Source organism: Hipposideros armiger, unplaced genomic scaffold (assembly GCF_001890085.2).
Source record: "Hipposideros armiger isolate ML-2016 unplaced genomic scaffold, ASM189008v1 scaffold_143, whole genome shotgun sequence".
Taxonomy (NCBI): domain Eukaryota; kingdom Metazoa; phylum Chordata; class Mammalia; order Chiroptera; family Hipposideridae; genus Hipposideros; species Hipposideros armiger.
Window position 1 is genome coordinate 1,590,107 of NW_017731493.1, and position 23,271 is coordinate 1,613,377.

Consider the following 23,271-nt stretch of genomic DNA (forward strand, 5'->3'; position numbering starts at 1 on the left):
AATGGAGGAGGAGCTGATTTTTTTTTACAGAATCAAAATATTAAGAGTCTTACCTCAGCATGCGGAGTAGGTGGCAAAACTGAAGTCTCATTTTCAGTAACATTCCCAGTTGGCCCATTGTTTGGTGAACTGGGACCAGACCCTGGAGAACTGCTACTGACTGAGGATTCTGAAAAACATTGTGAAGTACAAATATATTCATGAAAAACATACAAAGATGAGCTTTAGTTATACTCTAAGTGATAAACAGCATTGGATATTGTTTTTACCCACTAACTGAATAAATGACAAGCACCACTTCACTAAAAAAAAAGAACTGTGAAAATTTTGGAAACATTTCACCTAAGTTTGTGGTCTTACCCCTTTTATCTTTCTTTTCTCAAAATGATTCACTATTGTGACATCAACTATTATCTTTAGATAGACTATTCTCATGAAAGTTATATTTCTTCCCTATACCTCTCATAAATTCCAGCCTGTATCCCTTTGGAATGCTGAATATTTTTAATCTCCCTTTATATGTGCATTGATTCAATGTATTCCAATATTAAATGTGCCCTGATTGTCTCTGTTTATCATTACGCTTAGAGTCATTCTCACTTCCTTCTTTATCTCAAATCTAATCAGTTACTAACTAGGTCTTTTCATTTTTGTCTTTACATTATCTCTCATCTACTTCTGACTATAATCATTTCAGTTTAAGCCCTCAACCTCATTCTTCTCTTACAAACTATAGCAAAAGTCTGCTAACATTTCTGAGTTGCTACGGTAGTCTCTTAAAACTTTCCTCTAAACTGTTGCCAGTAAGATAGTTCATAATGAGACAAGTTTCACCATGTTCCTGTGGATCAATAAAGATCTGAGGCTGTAAAACAGTTCAAAAGTTTATTTGGGATCTAAAAATATTTGAATCTGGGAGACACAGATTCAGGGGAAGACCTGAACTGTGCTCCAGAGAAGACAAAGATAGCTGGAGCTTATAGAGGCAAAAACCACAAGCTGGAACAATAGAAACTTTTTCCTTTGACTACTTAACATGGTGTGATGGCTGGTTCAAAAAGATCTGGTCAGGTCCAGGTGATGAAACTCTAAGGTAAGAGGGTGGGGGGCAAGTCCCAGGATGCACTTCTAGGGCAACACAGAAGTCCAAAAATCCAAACCTCACCTGGGTGCAGAGGTGTGTAAGAATGTCTGTCTTCCCTTAGTACCCTCCAGGTTCCATTTTAGGGGCCCCTAATATTAGCACTCCATTTTAAAATAGTTCGGTTCCATTTCTCTGCTTCAAAATGGAGTCTAACATGATTTTTTCCTATTGCCCTTCCTGTGCTCCACACTCAAATTTAAATCACCTACTCTCCATAAGTGCCACTTTCCCATTTTATGCGTTTTTATTCCCCTTTTCCTCCACCTATTTCACTGAAAGTCCAGTCCCACTTCTAAGCTCAGAGTCTGGCTCATGTACTGTCTGTCCCCTAGTGAATGGGAATCCCCAATTTGCAGGCAATAGTTTGGAATACTTCCAACTTCCAACTTTCTATTATAAATATTTCTCTACTCAGAACTGGAGGCCAATGAGAAGAACGTGAGACGGGTCACAGAGTTTTGATCCTGCCCTCTCCTTGTTGCAGGGTTTCATCAAGTCATTGGTATCATAAAATTCTTAAAAACATCTTGCTCACTGCCTTTCTGTTTATAGATCTTGCATACACTTTGACTAATCTGCTTTTTGCCTTTGCCTCTTTCTTAGTTACTTTTCTCTTAATGAAGGAAATGCACATTTAAAAAAAAAATTCTCCTAGGAGCGTTTTCCCCCAGACTCCTAACGCTTATATTTCTTGTATTACTAAGTACTGATTTCCCATCGATGTCTCATTTCCATATTTTATCTTAAAAAACAAAACAAACAATTGTTGTAAACATTCTGTCTTGTTAATTTAAAATTATATTATTTATATTAATTTATGTGATGTTCTGACAGAAATATTTCCTTATGTAGAAATCACTGTGATGAGCACCAGAATTCAAGGTAATAAGTACTGTAACAGGATTCTTCAATATCACACTGGAAAGGGTCTGGGAGGGGAGGTAGCAACTGATTTTCTGGGAACTCTGAACAAAATCTCAGAAAAGAAATGGTATTGCAACTGGGGCTTGAATAAGAGTAGTTCGTAAAATGGGGGCAATGGAGACGGGAGAGTGGAAGAGAAGGCACTGCAGACACAGGTCAAGGCTTCGAATTTTCAAATAGCATGGTGTTGGTGGGGGGAATGGCAGAAAACTTTTGAATTTGAAAAAAAGAAAGATGGCAAGTGGTTTCCATGTCAGTTATTGGGAGGAGAGCGGCGGCATGGATTTGAAAAAAGCAGACATTGAACCTGTGAAAATGGGGAAGAGAGATCTAGAGGTGAGAGAAGAAAAGCAATAGCAATTGAACTGCTAAGATGCAATGTCGGTCTCCGAATAGATTGCAAAAATAATTAGTATTAAGATCCAGACCTCATCCAAATTACATGTATGATGGCAAAGAAACAACGAGGAGTGCAGGTAAAGAAAGCTGTGTGTCCAGTAGTGTAGATACTCCAAAGACATTTAGAATAAGTGCAATGAGCCAGTTAAAAGCACCTACCAAAGCCCTACACTTCCCAGCTCATTGACCAGAAATGTGTCTAAAAAATGTGCAAGTTTTTCTTTGAACATGCATTATTTCCTCCGATGAAAAGGGGACTCATTATCTCACAAAATTAGGAAGAGAAAAACATGACATTTCAAAAGTAACTTGAGTAAAACTTTAGCAAATTATAACTCTTATAAATGAGAATCATTACTAAGATATGTACTGAGCTCAATTCCACTGCACTTTGGTAAGAAAGAAAATGTGATTGTGGAGAAAAAGTTATGAAAAGAAATTAATAGGAAAATAAAAGAGAACATTTGAATAAATAAAATATGTCCACAGACAATATTCTAAAGCAAAAACAAAGCACAGCATATGGTTTTCTATTTTCTGTTATGAGGGAGCCTACTCTCTCCAATTAAAAAAAAATCAACTATATTTATTTATATTAGACATTTGGTACGTTCATTATTCTTTACATTCATTAAAACAGATTCACTCCCCAACTGTCCACACCCACCAGGGGCCTCTATTAGGAAAATTTACTCAAAATTTATGCTTAAATATAAACATGTTTCTTGGAAAAAAAAAGTCTATAGCTCTGAATTTAGAATATATTTGGCCTAAATTAATGATTGTATTTGATACTGCAAAATAAATATAAATGCTAGTAAAATAATTTTTGTTTATTTATTTAATATTTCTTCTCTGTCAAGGAAAATTTTTCTCACTAATGCTTTCCTTCAGATAAACATTCTAATCTGTCAGGGTTGAACAGGATAGTAAACTTCTTTTTCCCCTAAATAACCTGTCACACTAATAAGTTGCATTAGTATTCTATACTTCTCTATCTCTGCCTCTACAGTTGTCTCCATATTGTCTTCCCAAACTAGATACTATCATTGTCAAAGGAGATATACCGATAGAAAACAAATAATGTTTTAAAATCTGCTACGGATAAGATCTGATCTTAAAGAAATTATGGATCAAATGAGTACATTTTCTTTGAGAATGGAGAAAAATGGTTGTAAATTACCACTTCTTTATAGACGCAATCCAAGGAAATGACCAGCTACAACACGTAGTTCTAAGTAGGTCCTCAATAAACAGTAGTCAGTATTATTGTTTTGGCTGCCTTTTTTTAGTTCTTGTATCCCTAGGTCTTCTCTAATTTCAGACCAGGTACTACTGGGACTAGGGGGCTTTGTAAGACATCAGGTTGAATTTCCTAACCTGTTCACCCCACTACTAACCTGGCAGCTAAAAAAAATAACTCTTCCATTTGAGACTAGTGAAAATGACAGATTCTTTCCCTTCGTAAAAGGCAATAGATCCCCCTCCTGCCGTTAAGTCCCAGTTCACTAGTAAACCCATAAAGTCATTTATGAGTTCTGTAAATTTGTTGAAAAGTCAAGGTTTTGCTGTTCCATGTATTTTAATTTTCCCAGATGTATTTTGTGCATTCACGTCTGAGTAAGGGGGGGGAGTGTTCTTCTTGGACCTCCCTCTGCTCATTTCTCATCACATTTCATTAAAAGTTACATTTTCCTTGTTGGCATTACCAAAACGGACTGCCCGTTTCTGAAAAGATGAAGATGAGCTCTGGCATTCCCTCGTTCCGCCTAGATTGACACAGCTCTGTTTTTCATTCATTTCCTGTTTAACACAGCAGGTGAACGCATGGCAGAGTTTACCAAGCTACTTGAAAGTTTTCAATCTAATTTCCTCTCAAGAAATGTTTCTCCTCAAAAGAACTTTTAATATGCAACAGGCCTATTTATTCTAAACTAGTTTTTTGCATTCCGACTACCAGCGTTTTTTAGTGTTTGTCTGCCCAGTCCTCAATTACCTGTCACCTCAAACACTCGCTTCTTGAATGAAGTGACACTTCCATCCTTCCGCCTGAGTAAGGGGCTGCTTCTCCTCTCTGCCACTTTCTGTTTTAACCTGGACCGCACCTTCAAGTTGGGCTCAGAGGCTGGGGATTGAGACAAAGAAAATAGATAAAAATTAAAACTAGAGAGCCAACTGCTCCTGTGTATAAAAATAGGGCTCCCCCTTTTTTTTGGTCCCTTCTCATTTCATGAAAACCTGAAGCATGTAAATAAGGCATTAACTCTAAATGAATTAAACAGACAAATATAGTAATTATTTTTATAAAAATGTGTGAAATGCTTTTCTACTTCTCTAAATGCAAAGTGAAAAAGGAGTAAAAATATCAGGTTTCTACTTATTTTACCTAGCAGAATTGGGATTGTTAATGGGAAGTTGAATCACTAAATACATTTGGGTCAGAGTAGATTTATTATACTTCATTGTTAGTCCTTTTAATTCTCTCAAGGGTGAAACCCGATAACCACAAAAACAGTCCCCTAATGTGAATTTTAGAGACTATGGCCTGACTTCTGGTAGTAAGAAGACACCCTGGTAGCATACAATTTATGTCTTAATTCCGACTTCTGGAATATTTGTCAGTAGTTTCTAATCTGAGATCCTGAGAAAATATACTCAGCATAATAACGCCAAACCAAATAGAATCATGATGAATAAACCTTTCTATACACTGAGCGTACAATCAAACAGAAAGGAAGGGTGGTCAAGACTTAGAATTGAAAGTTCTGAGTTAGGTTATATATCCCCCAAAACAAATGTATATTATTCACACATGTTGTTATTTCTTTGGTTAAACTATTCTAAATAGAGACGCTCAATAATTAGTCATTATTTACTAGGTTTTCAAGTAATTATACTTGAGAAGTATGGAAACATTGGATTGAGTTTCTTTGTAGTAGATATTAATAACAATGATGGAGGTGGTGATGGTGGTAGTGATGTGGAGGTGGTGGTGATGATGATAATGATTATGAAAAGGATGTTTCTGACAACAGCTAACATTTATATAGTGATTGCTATGTTCCACTACTGTTGTACACACTTTGTCAATATTAACTTGTTTAGCCATAAAAAAATCCATATGGGATAGATTCTATTTATACCCTGATTATATCAATGAGGAAATCAAAACACAGAAAGAGGGTAAGTAACTTGCCCAAGGTCATACAGGTCAAAAGAAATGAAGCCAGGATCCACACCCAGGTAGTCTAGTTCAAGTCCAGTCTTCTAAATAATGAAAACACTGCTCCTCCCCCTTTCTTTATGTAGGGACACCATAACAATTATAAATGTTTTTCCAAAGTATTACTAATCCTCTATGTCACACATAATGATATAATGTATCAATAGCTATAGAACTTTTGATCTGTGAAAATGTTTTCCTTGAATGAGTTTTACATTATGTCAGGCTACAAAAAGTATCAAAAGTAAAACTTAAAATTTTATTTATCTATTTATTTATTTTGCTTTTAGAGTTCAAATAGCTATCCTTTGGTTTGCTCTTGGTTCTTTTCTTTTTCCCTCCCCTTCAGCTTTACCTTGGACTGAGGACTCCTGTGTCCTAGGTTTCCTTGGAACTAGATAGGTCAATAGGAATTTGAAAGAAATATTCAGCTACAGAAAACAAAACAAGTTAATTTTTCCATGTTGTACAACTGATTTTGTGTCTGAAAATACTGAAAAAGTAAAAATAGAGTCCTAAAATTACTGCAAAAGTAGGAAATGGGGGGTCAGGGGGTGTGCAGACATCAGGATGGAGGACAAAAAGCTCAATGACTACACACCTGAAATGGATCATTTCCTGGGCTTCTCACTTTGAGGGAAAGAAGGTAAGCAGTTTGGGGACAGGAATAGGGCTCCTGCTAGACCTTCCAGGAGTGTTAACTCACTTTATTTTAGTGGAGGAGTCTGAATTTGAATTACTAGCATCCAACTCACCTAGCATTAAAGGGAGAAAAATGGTCCGGTCCTGTATTCATTTACTTAATTTTTTTCTCTGTATATATTTATTTTAAAATTCCCTTAAAAAAACTCATTTTGTCTCTGAAAAACTATAAATTAATAAATATATCCACCTAAAACCAAGAAATGAAAAACGAGGCATCCCTAACTATATTGGTCTCTGATGTCACCTTGCTTATAACCCCTAAGACAAAAAACAGATTCTCAGACTTCGATCTAGGCATGACTTTCTGATGAAACCTAATGGATTAAACACTACAGACTGGCTGCCCAGAGGGAGTAGATCTATTGATTAATCACTTCAAAAGGTGGAGAAGGTGGAGTAGAAAAGGCACTGAGTTTTCAGTGGGAAGATGTGGAGTTGAGTCCTCATGGCACCACTTCCCTGATATGGGATTTTCAGTGAAACTCTAGTGCTTTCTGAGACTAACTTCATTTGTGAAACATAAAAATCTAATATCTTCCTTATTTCACAGAGCTGTGACCACCGGATTAGATACCTGAGAATAACTGTGAAGATCTGGGTGAATGCAAAAGGGAAGAAGAGGTTCAGAGAATTTTTGTTATTGCTACTACTGTTGAGGCTGACACAGCTAACGACCAAGCCAGTAAGTGGGCCCCCAATCTCCTGATTCTCAGTCCAGTCTTCTTCCTTCTCCTAACACATCACACCAGCTGGGGCCGAGTTTCCACGATTAAGACAAAAAATGTGCCAACAGCTTGCAAAACCAGCGCATGTCATTTAAACATTTTACATGAAACCTAGCATTCCATAAGCTTTTCAGGGAAAAAATGACTTTAAGGGTCAGCAGACAGCTTTTATGCCTACCTTTGTCTATTTGAGAATGGACTGAATACAGCTCTTCAATTTCTTTCCATAGTCAACATGAAAAAAGTGATCACCAGATTAGGACTGAGAACTGGGTTCTGGTCTTGCATCTGTCAATTACTAAAATCAATAACCTTGAATAATTCACAGTCTTGGTGAACTTCAGTTCATTCATGCAAATTAGCTTGAGTGATACCTTTGTAGTATATGTCAATAGATGTGCTTTTAAATGCCTGCTCTATACATCAGCTATTTGACTTTGGATGAATAACTTTATATTTGTAAACCTCAGTTTCTCATGTCAAAATTGGGGATAGTTGTTTGTTTTTTTTTTTTCTTTCCTCCATTTGTCCCAACAGATTCCATTTTCTTTCTTTCTTTCTCTGAGCCCATGGAAGCTGAATCCTACCTAGGGTTGCATCATTCCTGTCCTTTGCTGGTGGGATTTCATTAGGGCCCAACCTACTGGTAGGATTGGCTAGTGATCAAAGGATTAAGGAGGAGAGAGGGGTCAGGGTATGCTGTGGTCTCTTGTGCTCCAGTGCTGCATCATGGGTTAGAAGCTTTGTCTCTTCCTGTTTCATCTCCCTCTGGAGGCCCTCGGCTCAATGGCTCTCACTTTCCCTGCACACCCAGAATTCCTTTCCTTGCTTCTCAGCCCTAGAGGTGAGAATGGTTTCCTACTGCTGCTATTTTCTGGGTGCCTCAATGTCCCTAAGCAGTTGTAAGCAGTCTCTTCATTCAAAGTCTATGACCTATACTGTGTAGGTTCTGTTTTCTGCCAAGACTCTGATTAATACAGTACTACATATTTTGCAAAGTTATTATAGAATCAAATGAAATAGTCTAGTAGAAGATAAACCCGTGGTTCTCAACCAGCGAAAATTCTGACACCAAAGGATATCTGAAAATGATTGGAGATGTTTTTGATTGTAAGTATGGGGGGTTGTTAATGAAATTTAGTGGGCAGAGATAAGGGATTTTTTCTAAACATCCTACAATGCATAGGACAGCACCCACAACAAAGAAATATCTGGACCCAAATGTCAATATTGCCAAGTGTGGGGTAAGCTATCAGTAAATGGCCGTTTTTAATAATTGTACTACGCTGGGATGATCAAAGGAGATAAAAATATCTGTTAGAGAGTCTCAAGAGGATGGAGAAGAGAGAGAGGGAAGAATGGAAAGATTACCAGAAATCAAGGAGTGCTATAGGTAGCTTGAAAATATTAAATATTTCAATATATCTTATACTTAGAAATTTATTTTAAAACATTTTTAATACCATTGTTATTGGGTTGTCAGAAAAGTCATGATGGATTTTTGCAATGAAAAACACAGAAAAAAATATGTCATGACTTTTGCGACAACCCAATATTTCTAAAGAAAACAAAACTAGTCAACATCCATTGGTTATAGAGATATTCAGAAAGATATAATTTTTCATTGTCAGGAAGGATAATATTTGAAGCACTGTAACATTTTTTCCTTTATTAATTGAAGACATGGCTTTTTAAAAACTAGGAGTTATTGATATTCTATGAAGTACAACATACATTTATTTTCTCAGAATCTACTATATACAACTTTTCTGAGTAAAATTCCATATCCACTGGTTCTAGCAAAAATTTTCACCTGTATTTCAATACTGGTTTTGAGTCACCAGAGGATATTAGTATGTCAGTGGTGAGGGCGAAGGTTGAAATGATAGATAACCATCATTTAGTCCTTGCTATGCTTTATAAACTCCCTCCTAACATTTCAGAAGCCCACATGCCAAAGCTCAGCATGACACATACCCAAGCAGTAGAATTAATAATCTATTGTGCTGACTCAGTTTGCAGTTTGAGGTAATTCCATTTTTTCATGCTCTGGTCTCCCCAAAGTTTGAAGATTTCCATTCCAGTGACTTACTAATGGAATGCAAATTCTCAAGAGCCCAGAAAGAGATCGCTAACTGGGGAGACATTCTGCTTGTATTTGAACGTACTTCATGCCTAGTTACATTAATTGCCTTTCTATAATATTTTTACCCCACACCCATCACTCTCTACATTTCAATTAATCACAGAAACAGAAGCAAAGCTTTTTAGTGTGTGTGCCCATTGAAATGTGTTTGTCTGCTGAGACGGAAACCCTGCATGAAAAATTGATTATCAGTTACATGAAACAGCCAATATTAAAATAAAGAGAACAGAACGAAAATCTTTTCCTCTTTTTACTTAAAAGAAAAAAGGGAACAAGAGGAAACCAAAAATGTGACAAATTCCTCATAAGCTAAATGTATTTCAAATTGTTGTGTTCACGTTGATCTCCATGGTACAGAATGCACTTAGGTGTGACAGGGTATGAGAATAAACAACATCAAAGAAATAGTAAAGTTAGGTAGCAGAAACACAGGTTAAAAAATTTGGATTCCAGGGCACATTAAGTGACAAGGCCTACACTTGTCATTTCACTAAGAGATTAGTGTGTATGAGTGTCACTTTCCCATATGTACAGATACACACCTACACGAAAACTATCTTTTGTAGAAGCAAGCAGTTCTCTAACACAAATGGACCAGAGTCCGATTTCAATGCTAACTTTTGCATGTATTAACTGCAACCCTGGGTGAGCTGCTTTATCTCCATGAATCATTTGATCATGTATGATAGAGCCATAAATGCCTACCAAGCACTGTGGTGGAAGATTAAAGGGGTTGGAATAAAGTTCCTAGCTCAACGGGCTGCTCAAAAAAAGTGGTTCAATAGATATTAAATAGATGAACATTTAATGCAGTCCACATATAAGATTAAGGAACAAAAAATAAAACAAAACCAAGTAAAAAGGTAAGGACAGAGACAGAATGCGGCAACGGGCCAACGCCCTTTGCCTAGTGCAATGTTATCTCTAACAACAAAAATAACAGTTGTATTCTGATCTTTTATTCAGTATATTTGAAATACTTCTGGGTTAATAATTGACTTTACATATTTTCCTCACTTTTTTAACTTCCCTGTTTATAATTTATGCTCTGTTTAGTTCTGTGTCTTAAATACATCACTATCTACTAAAAATGATTATCTACAGTGTGCATTTTGTCTCTTTTCACTTTTACTTCTCAATTATGAATACTCTTTACACCAATAACTTAGACAAAAATTCAATACGACAGACTGTGGTATATAGCAATTCTTTGTTCTCATTGGATAGGACCATAAGGAGAAAGGAAATAAATTCTCCATTGAATTATTAAGATTACTAAATATCAATCAAGAGTAACAACTACAGTAATGTATCTTTATATTAATATTTGGATATTCAACAGTTCCACCTATCGTGCACATTTAGAACTATATGCATAGGTGAAGTCCATGCCTCCAACACCAGCCTCAAGTCCCTTGTCTGGTATTATCTGTTCTTCCCTGTTACACTAGATATCTGTCGTTCTGTCCACCCAGCCTCTCTCTCTCCTGGATTTCTCCTTCTACTTCCTACCCACAGGGCTACTTTAGGAGCTGCCATGTTCTAACACTCATTTGGAACCAAGCACAGGTAATCTATCACCCATTTACTCTATTCTGAATGTCCTTTATGAAGATTAGGTTTCCTGGAATAGTTCCTGCCCAAGTCGCTTATTTCTTTTAGGCTAGTACTATAGTAATCCATGTCATGTGTGAACTGTTCAATCATATAATCATTACAATTATGAAAAAACACTTTGGGGACACAGTAAATTATCTAATCTAAATGACCTAAAGATACAGGTTACTCAAGTTAGACAAAGGCTATATGTATTTTCAAAATCAGCGTTCAGAATAATACAATAAATGTCACACAACTTGTGGTTTTTCTTGGCTTGGATAGTATGAATCTTTTTTGTTATAAGTCAGATTTTATACATTCTGATATCGAGTGACAAATTTTTAACCTAACTCTAATTATAACCATTTAACTACATGTAATTCATATATAAAAGTTTTTTTATTTTTTTGTTTTTTTAAGTCACTTCTTTGGGAATTTTAGCTTCTAATAACTAGCCACATTTATTGTAATATATGAATACAGTTCATATATTATAGTACTATTCTTTTTGACTCAGTAACACTACCGTAAATATCTATCCATCCTCTTATTGAGACTATACCAATTGTGTCTATTTATTAAAAAATATTTTTTCAAAAAGCATATTAGTAAATGTTACTCATGTTACTCAATTTTCAACTTGTTCTGAAAAGAGTTTATTTTATAACAACATTTATTGCTTTCTTCAGATTATGTAAGTCATACATACTCAAAATTTTTAGAAATGGGACAAATTGAGTATACCGTTAAAATGTTTCTTTTGTGTTTTATGTTACAAAGTATTTGAAAATGAGAATCATATTATATTTATGATCATATGCTGTTTGTTCACTTAATAAGGTATTATTATGAGTCCTTTCCCAGGCAATTATATATTTTTAAAAATGATTCCATTTATTCTGTTTTTCATCAGCCTCAGATCCTTCTCTGGCACTATCTATTCTTCCCTGCTATCCTAGATATCTGTTGCTTTATCTACCCAGTCTCTCTCTCTCCCCTGGATTTCTCCTTCTGCTAGATTCAATTTATTATGAATTCAATTCCCCAAAGATTATGAATCTTTCCCCAAGCAATTATATATCCTTTAAAAAATGTTATGTAGATCTACAATATACCAGGGGTGCCAAAAAAATGTATACAAGTGGACATGTTGGTCAACGTTGCTCAAACTGTAGTTCGCCGTAATCAGAAGTGTCTGGACGCTGATAGTAACCACTTTGAGCACTTCTTGTAAATGCAGAAGTCAAACGTAACTTGTATTCATCTTTTGTTATCAGTATATATTGAATATTACAATTTTAATACAGTTTTTCTTTATTAAAATGTGGATACATTTTTTTGGCACCCTCTGTATTATGCCACACTTACATGTGAGTATGCAATATTTTATTTAAGCATTTGCTAACAGTGGACATTGAGGTGATCTATGTGTTGCTTTGGAGGGAAGTACAGTTCTATACTGAGGAAATCACCTTGTCTAGGGGAAAATGCTGGCAAATTCAAGGAATAGAGACTAATATGCTAGCAGGGTGGGGGAAGGGTAACTGAATGGAAGCTAAGGCTTCACAGATAAATATCAAAGCAAAATTGAGCTAAATGAGGCCATACTAACAGAGGCTACTCAATCTGTATTTACAAACTCCCTCTCTCTTCTGGCTTTCTTCTCAGCATGTAGACAGGCTCAGATCTTTCCCATTCAAATAAAAATAAGCCTTCCTGAGATATAGATATTACTGGCTGCTGTCTGCAATTATGCATTAATTCACAGTCAAGTTTTCAAAGTAGCCTTACACTTGCCACCATTACTTCCTCACCTCAAACCACTGCAATATGGCTCTCACCCTCGCTGTTTTCACTGAAATTACTTTACCACACAGAGCACTCAGAACAGTAAATATAACAGTTAATTGTATGTCTATTCTCAGTACTTGGCAACTACAGAGACTCATTGGGTCTCACTAAACAGTTGTTGAATTGAATAAATGCATGCTTGCATATGTCCATGCATGAAAGAAAACTTACATTGAAAGGCTGGGTTTCAAATGTTGTTGAGAAGAGAACTAGCTGAACTTCGACATCTCTAATTTCTAAGAATTTCTTGTTGTTGCATATATGGCAAGAGGCCTCCTATAGCAGACGTGGAATGGAGAAGGAATTTCATTTTTCTGGCAAGCATCAAAAATACTATGTTTGGGAGTCAAGGAAATCCACATCACATATAGTCTAGAATACCTTCATATGTTAATTTCTTTATATGCTTTACTTTCTCAAATTTTACTTAAGATAAATTCAGAAGATCTACATTTTGAAAATATAGCAAAAATTTGAATGATCACTTCAATAAAACAAACCAGTTTATGAGCATGTTTCAGTTTTCTTCAATTTAGTTTGTAAAATATTTTTTTAGCCTCAAGCTTAGGGGTTTATAATAAAGTCTTACTTCTGAGCTAGAATTTCACAACTCAAATAACATGTTATTATTGCAAGAGTCTGAATTTATAGATATATTTCTATCTCTTTCTTATAAAAATCCTCTTTAGTCCTAAAATTCTATACTTGTAATCAGAGTTAATTGCTCAATGCTATTAATCTTCTTTCAGTAATGAAGTAATTCCCATCTATGCACGAAAAAAAAATACAGTGCATTTTACAGTTTTATTTACTTCCTCTATTAGAAGCATCTTTTATACGCTCTTTTAAACAGAAATGTCATGAACAGTATTATTTGTAGGTGTAAATCTTTTTAACATACTTTGTACCTAGGTACTTCAAAGCTACACCTGTAAACATAGGTGTGAACTGATTTCCATACAGGGTGGGGACCATCCTGGTGGGTGAGGTCTGGCCTGGGGCAGCTCAGTATCTGATAGAGACACATCAGATACTGAGTGTCATCAGATACTGGGACAGAACACAATTCCTCCTCCAGAAAATTAGTATCTATCACCTGGTAACTTCCTGGGTATTAGCATAAATCTAACCTTTATTGTACTTATTTGTGCTCTCGACATGAACCTCACCTGGTTACATTCATAAGAGTCTGGAGTTGTTTTCCCAGTCTGGACTTTTAAATAGAAAAATGTGATTGGGATAAAGTATTATACAATGTTTCTGTACTTCAATTTTCTTGCCTGAGAATGTGGACAGTTAATGCCCTTTTATGCTGACTTTAAAGACTTCAGAGGATCAAATGAAATGATATGCAGTAAATATAGTAAATCACTGTCTAATTTTACATCATAAAACTTACTTTCTTCAAATATATGACTTCCAACATTTTGTTTCTGGTGTTTATCTAGAAATTTTCATCTCATTCCCATAAAACTATAAAATTATTCTCTAACTTGTTTCATTTTTTTTTTGGTTTTCATCTTACTTGCCCAGTTTACAGACATCCAAAAGCAGTATCTCAATCGCTTTCCTACAAAATAGTACTGAAAATTAAGTTCTTAAAAATTCTTTCATAAAGAGTCTTCTTGGGCCAGCTGAGTGGCGCGTTGGTTAAGAGCTGGCTTGGGACGCCAGAGGGCCCCAGTTCAGATCCTACATGAGGGCCAATGACACTGCCCTCTACAGCTAAGATGGTGAATGGCAGCTCAACCTGGAGCTGGACTACCGTGAGTCGCCAGCAACGGTGTAGGCTGCAGTTCCTTTTGCAGTTGGCTGCCATAGCTACCGTGTATAGCCAGCAGCCAGCGTGAGTGGCAGGCAGCTAGCATGAGCTGCCAAGAGCCACCGTGAGTGGCAGTCCAGAGGCTGACAACTGATCTTCCTTACCCGGGAAGAGTGCAATGATCATAATACCAACATGGGCCAGTGAAGCAACGTCCTCTACAACTAGACTGAAAAACAAAAAAGGACAGCAACTTGTCTGTTCCCTCCCCCAATTCCCCAATTTAAAAAAACTAAAAAAAAAAAAAAAAAAGAATCTTCTTATATTTTTAAATACCTAAAGAGATGTATGCTAGCTCTGATTTTATTCTATATATTTATTAATTCTATATCTATGTAAGAGAAACTTCTTCAGTGCCTATTATGAGCCTCTTAAGATGCTGGGGTACAATACCAAGGAAGCTATAGATATTATCCTCAAGGACTTCTAAGCTAAGTAGAGAATTTTAATTTTTATATAGACATATATGCACAGGGATATGTCCTGGTATATCTGAGCATATACATTTGGCATAAAGAATGTACTGACTATTTAGGGTATCCTGGTGGGTGACAGGAAGTCATGAAGTAAAGCTTAACAGAGGGGAAGTATGTATCAGCTGAACATTTAAAAACGAGTATAGACTATTTCAGCAAACACTTTAGGAAGAGCAAATGCCATTTGCAAAAGCAGGTGTGGATGGCTTTGTGTGAGTGTGAAACAGAAAGAATCGTTCATGGAATTGCAACTTCAGTGCTGCTAGGACAAAGAGATGTGAATGGTGGAGTAGGCAAAAATCAGGGAGGGTTAGGGAGGGAGGGTGGGAGGGAGAAGAGAGTTAGGGCATGCCTTGGAAGGACTTTAGCCTTATACATGATAGGAGAGGTATTAAGTAATTCTTAAATAGAAGGGCAGGAAGATATTTAAACTTTAAAATGACAGAGGGTTGGCTGGAAAGGGGTATAGTGGAATCAGAGAATGGTCAGTAGCTGGAATTGTTATTGAAATACAACAGGAGGCATGATGGGAAAGAGAAGGTCTAAGAGCAAACAATGACAGAATATCTGATGAGATGAAGGTGAACCAATGGGGCTCCCAGATGTCTGGATTATGTCATTATGTAGAAGATGACACCATTAGTCCCTTTAGGGGCTCACCTTTTCCAGCTTAGTTTAAGTGGCTTTATGGTCTATCTTGTCATGTCAATATATTTATGTAAGGCTTAATTACCACTACTTAGAACTGTTATCTGCTTCAATATAATTTTAAGTCTTTAGGCACCACCACTAGTGCATTTGGCCCTTCAAAACCACTCAGATACTTCCAGATGTCATAAATCAACAGCACCAATGACAAAAGGTAAATTGACTTCTGGTCAACAGGAGTTCTCTTCCACCCAGCTCAAGCGCCACCCTGCTTCCTGTTCTTCTTTTCCTGTTTCTTACATTCCAAGCCATTTGGGCAGGTCTTGTTGTTATTCATTTCCGTTTGCAAGTTTTGATTTTGTAAACTTTATGGTTTGGGAATGTTCTTGGCAATTCACTTCTGCTTTAACGGAACTCATAGCTTTACTTTATCATCTTTATCATAAATTTTTTATAATGCATATTTATAAGGAAACACCATTATTTATTTCAGACTGATGTAAAAGGCGATATTTTGCCTCTGGATTTACGAAGGCCACCCCAAACCCTTCTTTAAGCAAACCTTCAGTTAAATATTCTCTATTTAGCCAACTTTCTCTGAATGATTGTATAAATAAATTTACACAAACTTCACATAAAATGGTAAAGGGGTAGTAAGCCAAAGTACCCAGTAGAACATATCATCTTAATAAAAACTCTTAATAAAAAGTAGTTGAGGTAGGCAGAATGCCTCCTCCCTAAAGATGTCCTCCATGTCCCACTCCTCAGAATTTTTTACTATTATTTTACATGGTAAAAAGGCAATTAAAGCTGTAGATGGATTTAAGATTGCTCATCAGCTGATTTTAAAATAAAGAGATTATCCTGGATTATCCTGGTGGGCCCAATATAATCACAAGGGTCCTTTAAAAATATGGACGAGAGAGGCCTAAGAGTGAGTGTTAGAGTGAGGCAGTGTCAGAAAGGCTCAACTATTCCTTGTTGATTTTGAACATGGAAGGGGGCCACAAGGCAGAATTCAGGCAGTTCTCAGAATCTAGAAAATTGCCCCTAGAGCCTCCAGAAAAGAACACAGCCTTGCTGACACCTCAATTTTAGCCCAGCGAGACCCATTTTGGACTTCTGACCTCCAGTACAGTAAGATAATAAATACGTGTTATTTTAAGCAACTAAGTTTGTGGTAATTTATTACAGGAGCCATAGGAACCCAAATACAGCTGTCTAATGAATTCCAAAGTTGGCACTGCTTCGGAAATCTGAATATTCTGAAATACGGGTTCTGACGAGATCAGGTTTTACTGTGCTATGTTTTTATTGTATTATTTTTTAGGTAGGAAAGCAGGATATTAAAGAAAACTATTAATGATATATGCCCATCACTTAGGAAAAATAACACAACAATAATTTACTTAAATTTAGCATGTTCCACTTTCTCAGATTTAATTTTCTATAAAAGGTAAATGTTTTATTAATATGTTTGCTTATTTGTGAAAAGTTCCAAAGGAGAAAAAAAAAAGAAATAATGGTTTTTTTTTCTTTTAAACTTTTCTGCTAAAGTTCTGTGAGACTGTAAATTAAGGATCATTTAACCCTAAAATGCTGAGTACTTTGTACATATTAAATAGCCACCTAAGCAAGCAATTTCCAAAACTCACTCAAGTGGGACCTTTTAACTTTTTTTAAACAGATTCCATTTGAGATATTAAATTATTAAGTCAAATAACAACTGTATGGGAAGGCCCATGTCTAAGAACAATTTCCCTTTCTAGTTCAATGTAAGTAAAAGGAGGTAAAAAAGAAAACAGTTTAAACCTCTAATTAACAATTTTCAAAATGAAGTTAATTAAAATATTTTTGCTTTTACATATGATCTTTATGGTAAGAGATACAATTCCAGTCTTATACAACTTAATCAGCTAAATATAAAATGTCACCTTCCATCTGGTAAATCAATTTAATAGACACAATCGTGCCCCACCATAACCCAATAAGACACTGAGGAAAACCATTGAAATGCTATTTCCTTTTCTTTAGAAGAGAATTATGTACAATTTCAGCATGCTTTGCATTTCTAAAAGCAAAAGTCAACAGGGAAGTATCACTCTCTTTTACATGAGTTTCCCATGAGAAAATCAACAATAAAGTATAAAGCTTTTGCTGTTATTCATGAAACACTCCATAATACTAACTTGGCTTTAACCAGAACATATTATTTGGCAGCTAAAACCTTTAATTAGAGTTGTGGTTTGAACAGATTTTCACTGAATTTATATTCTATAGAGGCTCAAAGAACAACGCTGTTTTTCTAACCAGTTTATTCTATTTCAGGTGGTTTAAATGTTGTACTTGAGCTAGGGGTGGAGAAAAAAAAAGAAGGTTGCTCTGATTCTTATTTTATTGGCTTTAATTGTGATTCAATATTCCTGAACGAATACTAACAGCAGTTAGAACACAAGAAGAGAAGAATGAGACACCCCTTTTAACAAATATTCACTGAGCACTTGCTCTGCCCAAGACCGTATACTAGATATTATGGAAGAAAAAACACATCTGAAAAGATGACTCCTACTTTAAAAACGAGAAAGGGTTGGTGGGGAAAAGGTCGTAACTTAGTGATGGACTACACAAGAAGAAAGAGAAGATGATGGAGCCAAAGTGGAATCTAACTGTTACCATAGGCAGGAAGAATAGGGATTCTGGTAGAGCCAGGGGAGGAGAGGATGGAGGAAGTAAGGGGAGACAAAGGAAGGAGGAGATGAGGTCATTTTTAAGAAAAGGTGCAGTTACCAGACTGGCCAGAACTAGATTTTGGTGACTGAGAACAGACCCAGGTCTGTTCTTGCCCCTCAAGGTAAACTTCAGCTAATTATAATGGATTATAATACTATTAGCATTGTGGACAGGGAAAAATCTCCACCCTGTGTCGCCATGACAGTTCCAACAAGGGCCAAGTAAGGACAAGAGAATCCCATCTCCTGATGGGAAGGAGTCGTCAGGGAGGACCCACCTAGGAATGCCTATAACACCACCCCTAAATCTTGACTATTCTAATAAAATCCTAATTCTCTTTGTTCTTCAGGGCAGTTGTTTATCTCCTGGCCTGCCCGCTCTCACACTATTTTGGGAATGTTCTCTCTTCCTTTCTTTTAATAAATCCACGGCTTGATTGCCTTTGCCTGCTTTAGCTTATTTGGTGGGTCATCGCATTTTTTCCTGTAATGATACCAAGAACCTGTTTTGTTGGCAACAGAATGATCAAATCTACATGACTGGGCAAGAAGTATTAGCAGAACTGAGGAAATCAGGAGGAGTAAGACTTGAGTGGAAGATGAGAGGGTCAACTTTAAAACCCGGTAAGTTAATATAATTGCAGGACATCTTAGAAAGGTCAGTCTGGAGTCACTGAAAGGGTTAAACATTAGCCATATGGATTTAGACCACAAATAACAGAACTTAAAAAAAATAAAGACAGTCCTGCTGTGTGTTCAGTGTATGAATAAAAAAGTTGGGTCAAACGCTACCATCAGAGCTACCTGCTGACTGGAAAGTGTAAGAACTAGAATTAAAGCCTTCAAGATGGTGATGATAATCAAAACATGAGAAAATTAAAACAATGGGAAAACATACAGAGAAGAGATAAATGAACTTTAAAAATCTCATGTTTCATGGGCTGCAGCTGTAAAAAAAGCAGTAGTGGAAAAAAAGGGAGAGCAGACGAATGGAAGTACAGCATACAAGGTTGAAATTTAAAGGAAAAAGAGTTGTTCAATGGGGTGAAAACACACAAAAGATAAAGGAAGAAAAAGAGACAAATCCACTGATTTGGGATTTCTAAGTAATTGGTGTCCTTTGGAATACTGTTACAGAAGAGAAAATAGGACCAAATCCGATGATACACATTTCTTTAACATCATAACCTACCAGAATAATGAAGGTAGAATAGATGCTCAATAAATGTTATTCTAAACTTAATCACCTAGGTGAAGATGGAACAAGGCTCAAATTTTGACAACAAATGGAGGATCAAAAAAACTAGAAAAATTTAAATGAATTTTATGACTTTTTAATTCTTTTTTTTTTTTAGGCAAGGAATCAGTTTTGAGTGGTGAAAATCGATTTGAACTTGGTAAATGGAACACGTAGGAGATCCCTGCACTAGGGGAACAACTGAGCAAAGTCTCTTAGATACGGACACTGAGCTCCTTGAAAGCAGAGATGGTCTTTTAATCAGCTCTATGTTGTCAGAGCGATCACAGTTCTGGCCCAGGGTAAGTGAGGAATAAAAGTTTGCTCTGATTTCCCTCCTCTCTCACCTCATTCAGCAAAACTGAAAGGAACAGTTTGGAAAACTAGGTCTTTCTTTGGAACACCTTAAATTAGAAGATTGCTAATGAAACTTTGAGAAGAATGACAAAACTTAAACTGATCTTCCCAATATTTTTCATCCTTTGCAATCTTCATTGTGTGAAGGAGCAGAAAGGAAGACTGCAGTGTCAGAAGAAGATGTCTCACTGATCACCCAGCTCAATCTCCAAACTCCTCAACCCTCCCTTCACCTTTAATCTCCTTCTAATTATAAATTAAGGGGATACAACATTTTCTACTGTACATTTTAATATACTTTCTACCAACAAGTTTTAAAAATACTTCCTTCTAATCAACCTAAAATTTCAATCTTTAACATACTGAGGTTTTCTAAAAAATTCAAAAGTTCACTGTAAACGAAATTTCCTGATTTTTGTTTTTTACATTATCCTCTTAGATTCTGCACCTTAACAGAGAGGAGAGATCTAATAGCTATGGTCTGTCGTCATGTGGTGGCATCTCCATTCCCTTCTCTGATGAGTATTTTCCTGTGTTCTCATATCATTCATCTCTAAGATTTACCGACTGTTACCTTTGGGTTATAGAATAATATTGAATGTAATATATATATATATATATATATATATATATATATATATATATATAATATATATATTATCAGGGTGACAAAAAATGTATACATGTGACTTATATTCAACCTTTGTTATCGGTATATATTATAATTTTAATACAGTTTTTTCCTTTCTTAAAATGTGTATATATTTGTTTTGGCTCTCTCTGTCTCTCTCTATATATAGATATAGATATACAGATATAGATAGATATAGATATAGATATATAGATATAGATATATATTCGTATACATAGCCACGGGATGTGGAGTACAGCATAGGGAAGATAGTCAATGGTATTGTAACAGCTATAAATGATGTCAGAGGGGTCGTAGATTGGGGGAGGGGGTTCTCACTTTGTGAGGGGTGTAAATGTCTAATACATTGCTTTGTGCACCTGAAACTAATTAAAAAAAAGAAAAATATTACAATGTTTCCAATGCTTATCCTTGAAATACCTAAAATTTCATTTTTCTCTTTACCTTCTGTAGCAGAGAGCTCTTCATCACTGAACTCTTCACTTCCTTACCTTCTTTCCTACCCTGAGGTCCTCCCTGAGACTTCGCATTTCTCTAAGTTTTCTAAGTATAAAATTCATATCCACCCTCCCTCTCTGCACCCCCCCCACCTCTTTCTCTTCTAAAGGGCTCAAAAACTCCCAAACCTTACTAAATTTCAATGTGACTCCAAGAAAACTCCTAATTCCAAACTTTCAGTCTGTTTACCTTTAATCTTACTTTGTATGTCTTATTCCCATTTTTCACCAGTATTATCAAAATACAATTAATCAAATTTTTTTCTGAAGCTGGAAGGAATCACCTTCTGCAACACGTTCACATCAATTGGTTTTTATCCTTCTTTCCATCTCCATCGAAATCCACAGTGTAATGCTACTACCGACACAATTTTGTGTCAAAAAAACTGGAAATTAGAATTCCACCTCTGTTTTTTACCAATGCGTGAACTTGGATACATTCATAAGCTCTTTAAATGTTAATTTTTACATTTAGAAAGCTAGTTAGGTAAGCTCTTTGCTCTCCATGCTGTTCTTTCATCCAGATTGGCACAAAATACACCAAGATATATCTTTCTAAAGCTTTCATTGTTTCATGTTAATCTCACAAATAAAAATATATTGCACTGACTTCTTTGCTCCTCTATTTACATCAGATTTCAAGAGGAAGTGAATTTCTGGAAATGGGTCTCATATGGGCTTCCATGATCTCTGTTACTCTATCTAGCAAAAACTTCCCTCTGCTGTGCAAAGTCAGTCCTCCATCTTAAGAGGCTCATTATTTATCACCTTGCCTTTCTTGCTACTCCCTAGCTCTTCACCTAACCACTGTTCAAGACATGTGAACCCATTCTTTCCACTAAGACTTCCCTCAATACTCTAGCCTTCACTCTTTGCTTATGAAACTCTGAAGAGCTTAAAAAAAAACTTTTAAAACATTATTATCTTAATCATATAATATTATTATGTATATCCATATCAAATATTTTGGGGAATAGTTTGGGTAATGATTTTTGTTTTTTTAGCTGAGCCATCCTGCCACCTGTTGGCAGCTCAGTGGCAGCTCAGCTCGGGCTGGGGATAGAACCGCTGTTGCTCAGAGCTCACACTCTTGAGCGAGCTCTTAACCAACTGAGCCACTCGGCCAGCCCTGGGTAATGATTTTTTAAAAATAAAATGAATACCTAAATAATCATGCCTTCTCTTTGTATTTATTGTTCTTTCACAAATAAACCAATTATCTTGAAGCCAGAAAATTCATTTAATATATATTCTAAATAAAAAAAAACCACAGCACAATAATGAGCAATAAGAGGAACAGTGAAAATATTTTTGGAGTTTTCTAAGTATAAATTTCATACTTTTATGCATTATAAAATCTTTGAACTCTGGCATTTTTCACTGTTAACATAGGTCCACTCAAGAAATGTCATACATGTCCATTATTTCAGGGTTGTCTTTTTTTCCTGTTCTTGATAAAACTGCAATGGCAATCTTGTAATTTAGTTACATTATGTTACCTATAAAGGAATTTGAAGATGTTTTCAAGAAACGGTATAAATTAAACTGGGAATTTTTTTTTAAAAAGTAAAGGTTTATTAAACCCATGATAGTTTAGGATCCAGGGTATAGGCATCTTTTCATTCACTGTAGTTAGAAATTGAAAGTGAAAAACATTCTATAGAGGAGATAGAGTTTCAACCAGAAAACATACTGTTGGAAATCTACCCTGTAGAAGTAACAATTTGCTCAAAGGTAAACTTTGATCATGTTTACTGCAAAATCATTTTAAAAAGCAGACACTGGGACTACTTTAAATGTCCAACATTAGAGGTCTGCAAAGAAATTACAGCAAAACTATATAATAAATTATTATTTACCCATTAAAATGACATTGGAGATTCATGCTTGATATTAAAAGACATCAAAAAGTGAATGTCAGGGCTGGCCGAGTGGCTCAGTTGGTTAAGAGCTCGCTCAAGAGTTTGAGCTCTGAGCAACAGCTGTTCGAGTCCAGCCTGAGCTGAGCAGCCGCTGAGCTGCCAACAGGTAGCAGGATGGCTCAGCTAAAAAAAAAAAAAAAAAAAAAGTGAATGTCATCCTTAATGATATCAACATAAAATTACCGTTGTTTCTATTTTTTTATTTATGTAATAAA

At 35.8% G+C, this 23,271-nt stretch overlaps 1 protein-coding gene across 24 annotated transcripts in view; it reads right to left on the minus strand.

Moving 5' to 3' along the window:
* Nucleotides 1–23,271, minus strand: part of HDAC9 (histone deacetylase 9) — an 820,423-nt gene that overhangs the window by 364,497 nt on the left and 432,655 nt on the right. For 12 of the 24 annotated variants that reach the window (XM_019650652.1, XM_019650630.1, XM_019650628.1 and 9 more), the window contains 2 exons: nt 4,464–4,592; nt 54–169 (listed from right to left, as the gene is read on the minus strand). In XM_019650652.1, the coding sequence (XP_019506197.1) occupies nt 54–169; nt 4,464–4,592 (245 nt within the window). The remainder of the gene's footprint in view (nt 1–53; nt 170–4,463; nt 4,593–23,271) is intronic. The other 12 variants (XM_019650643.1, XM_019650634.1, XM_019650639.1 and 9 more) reach the window with 1 other exon arrangement.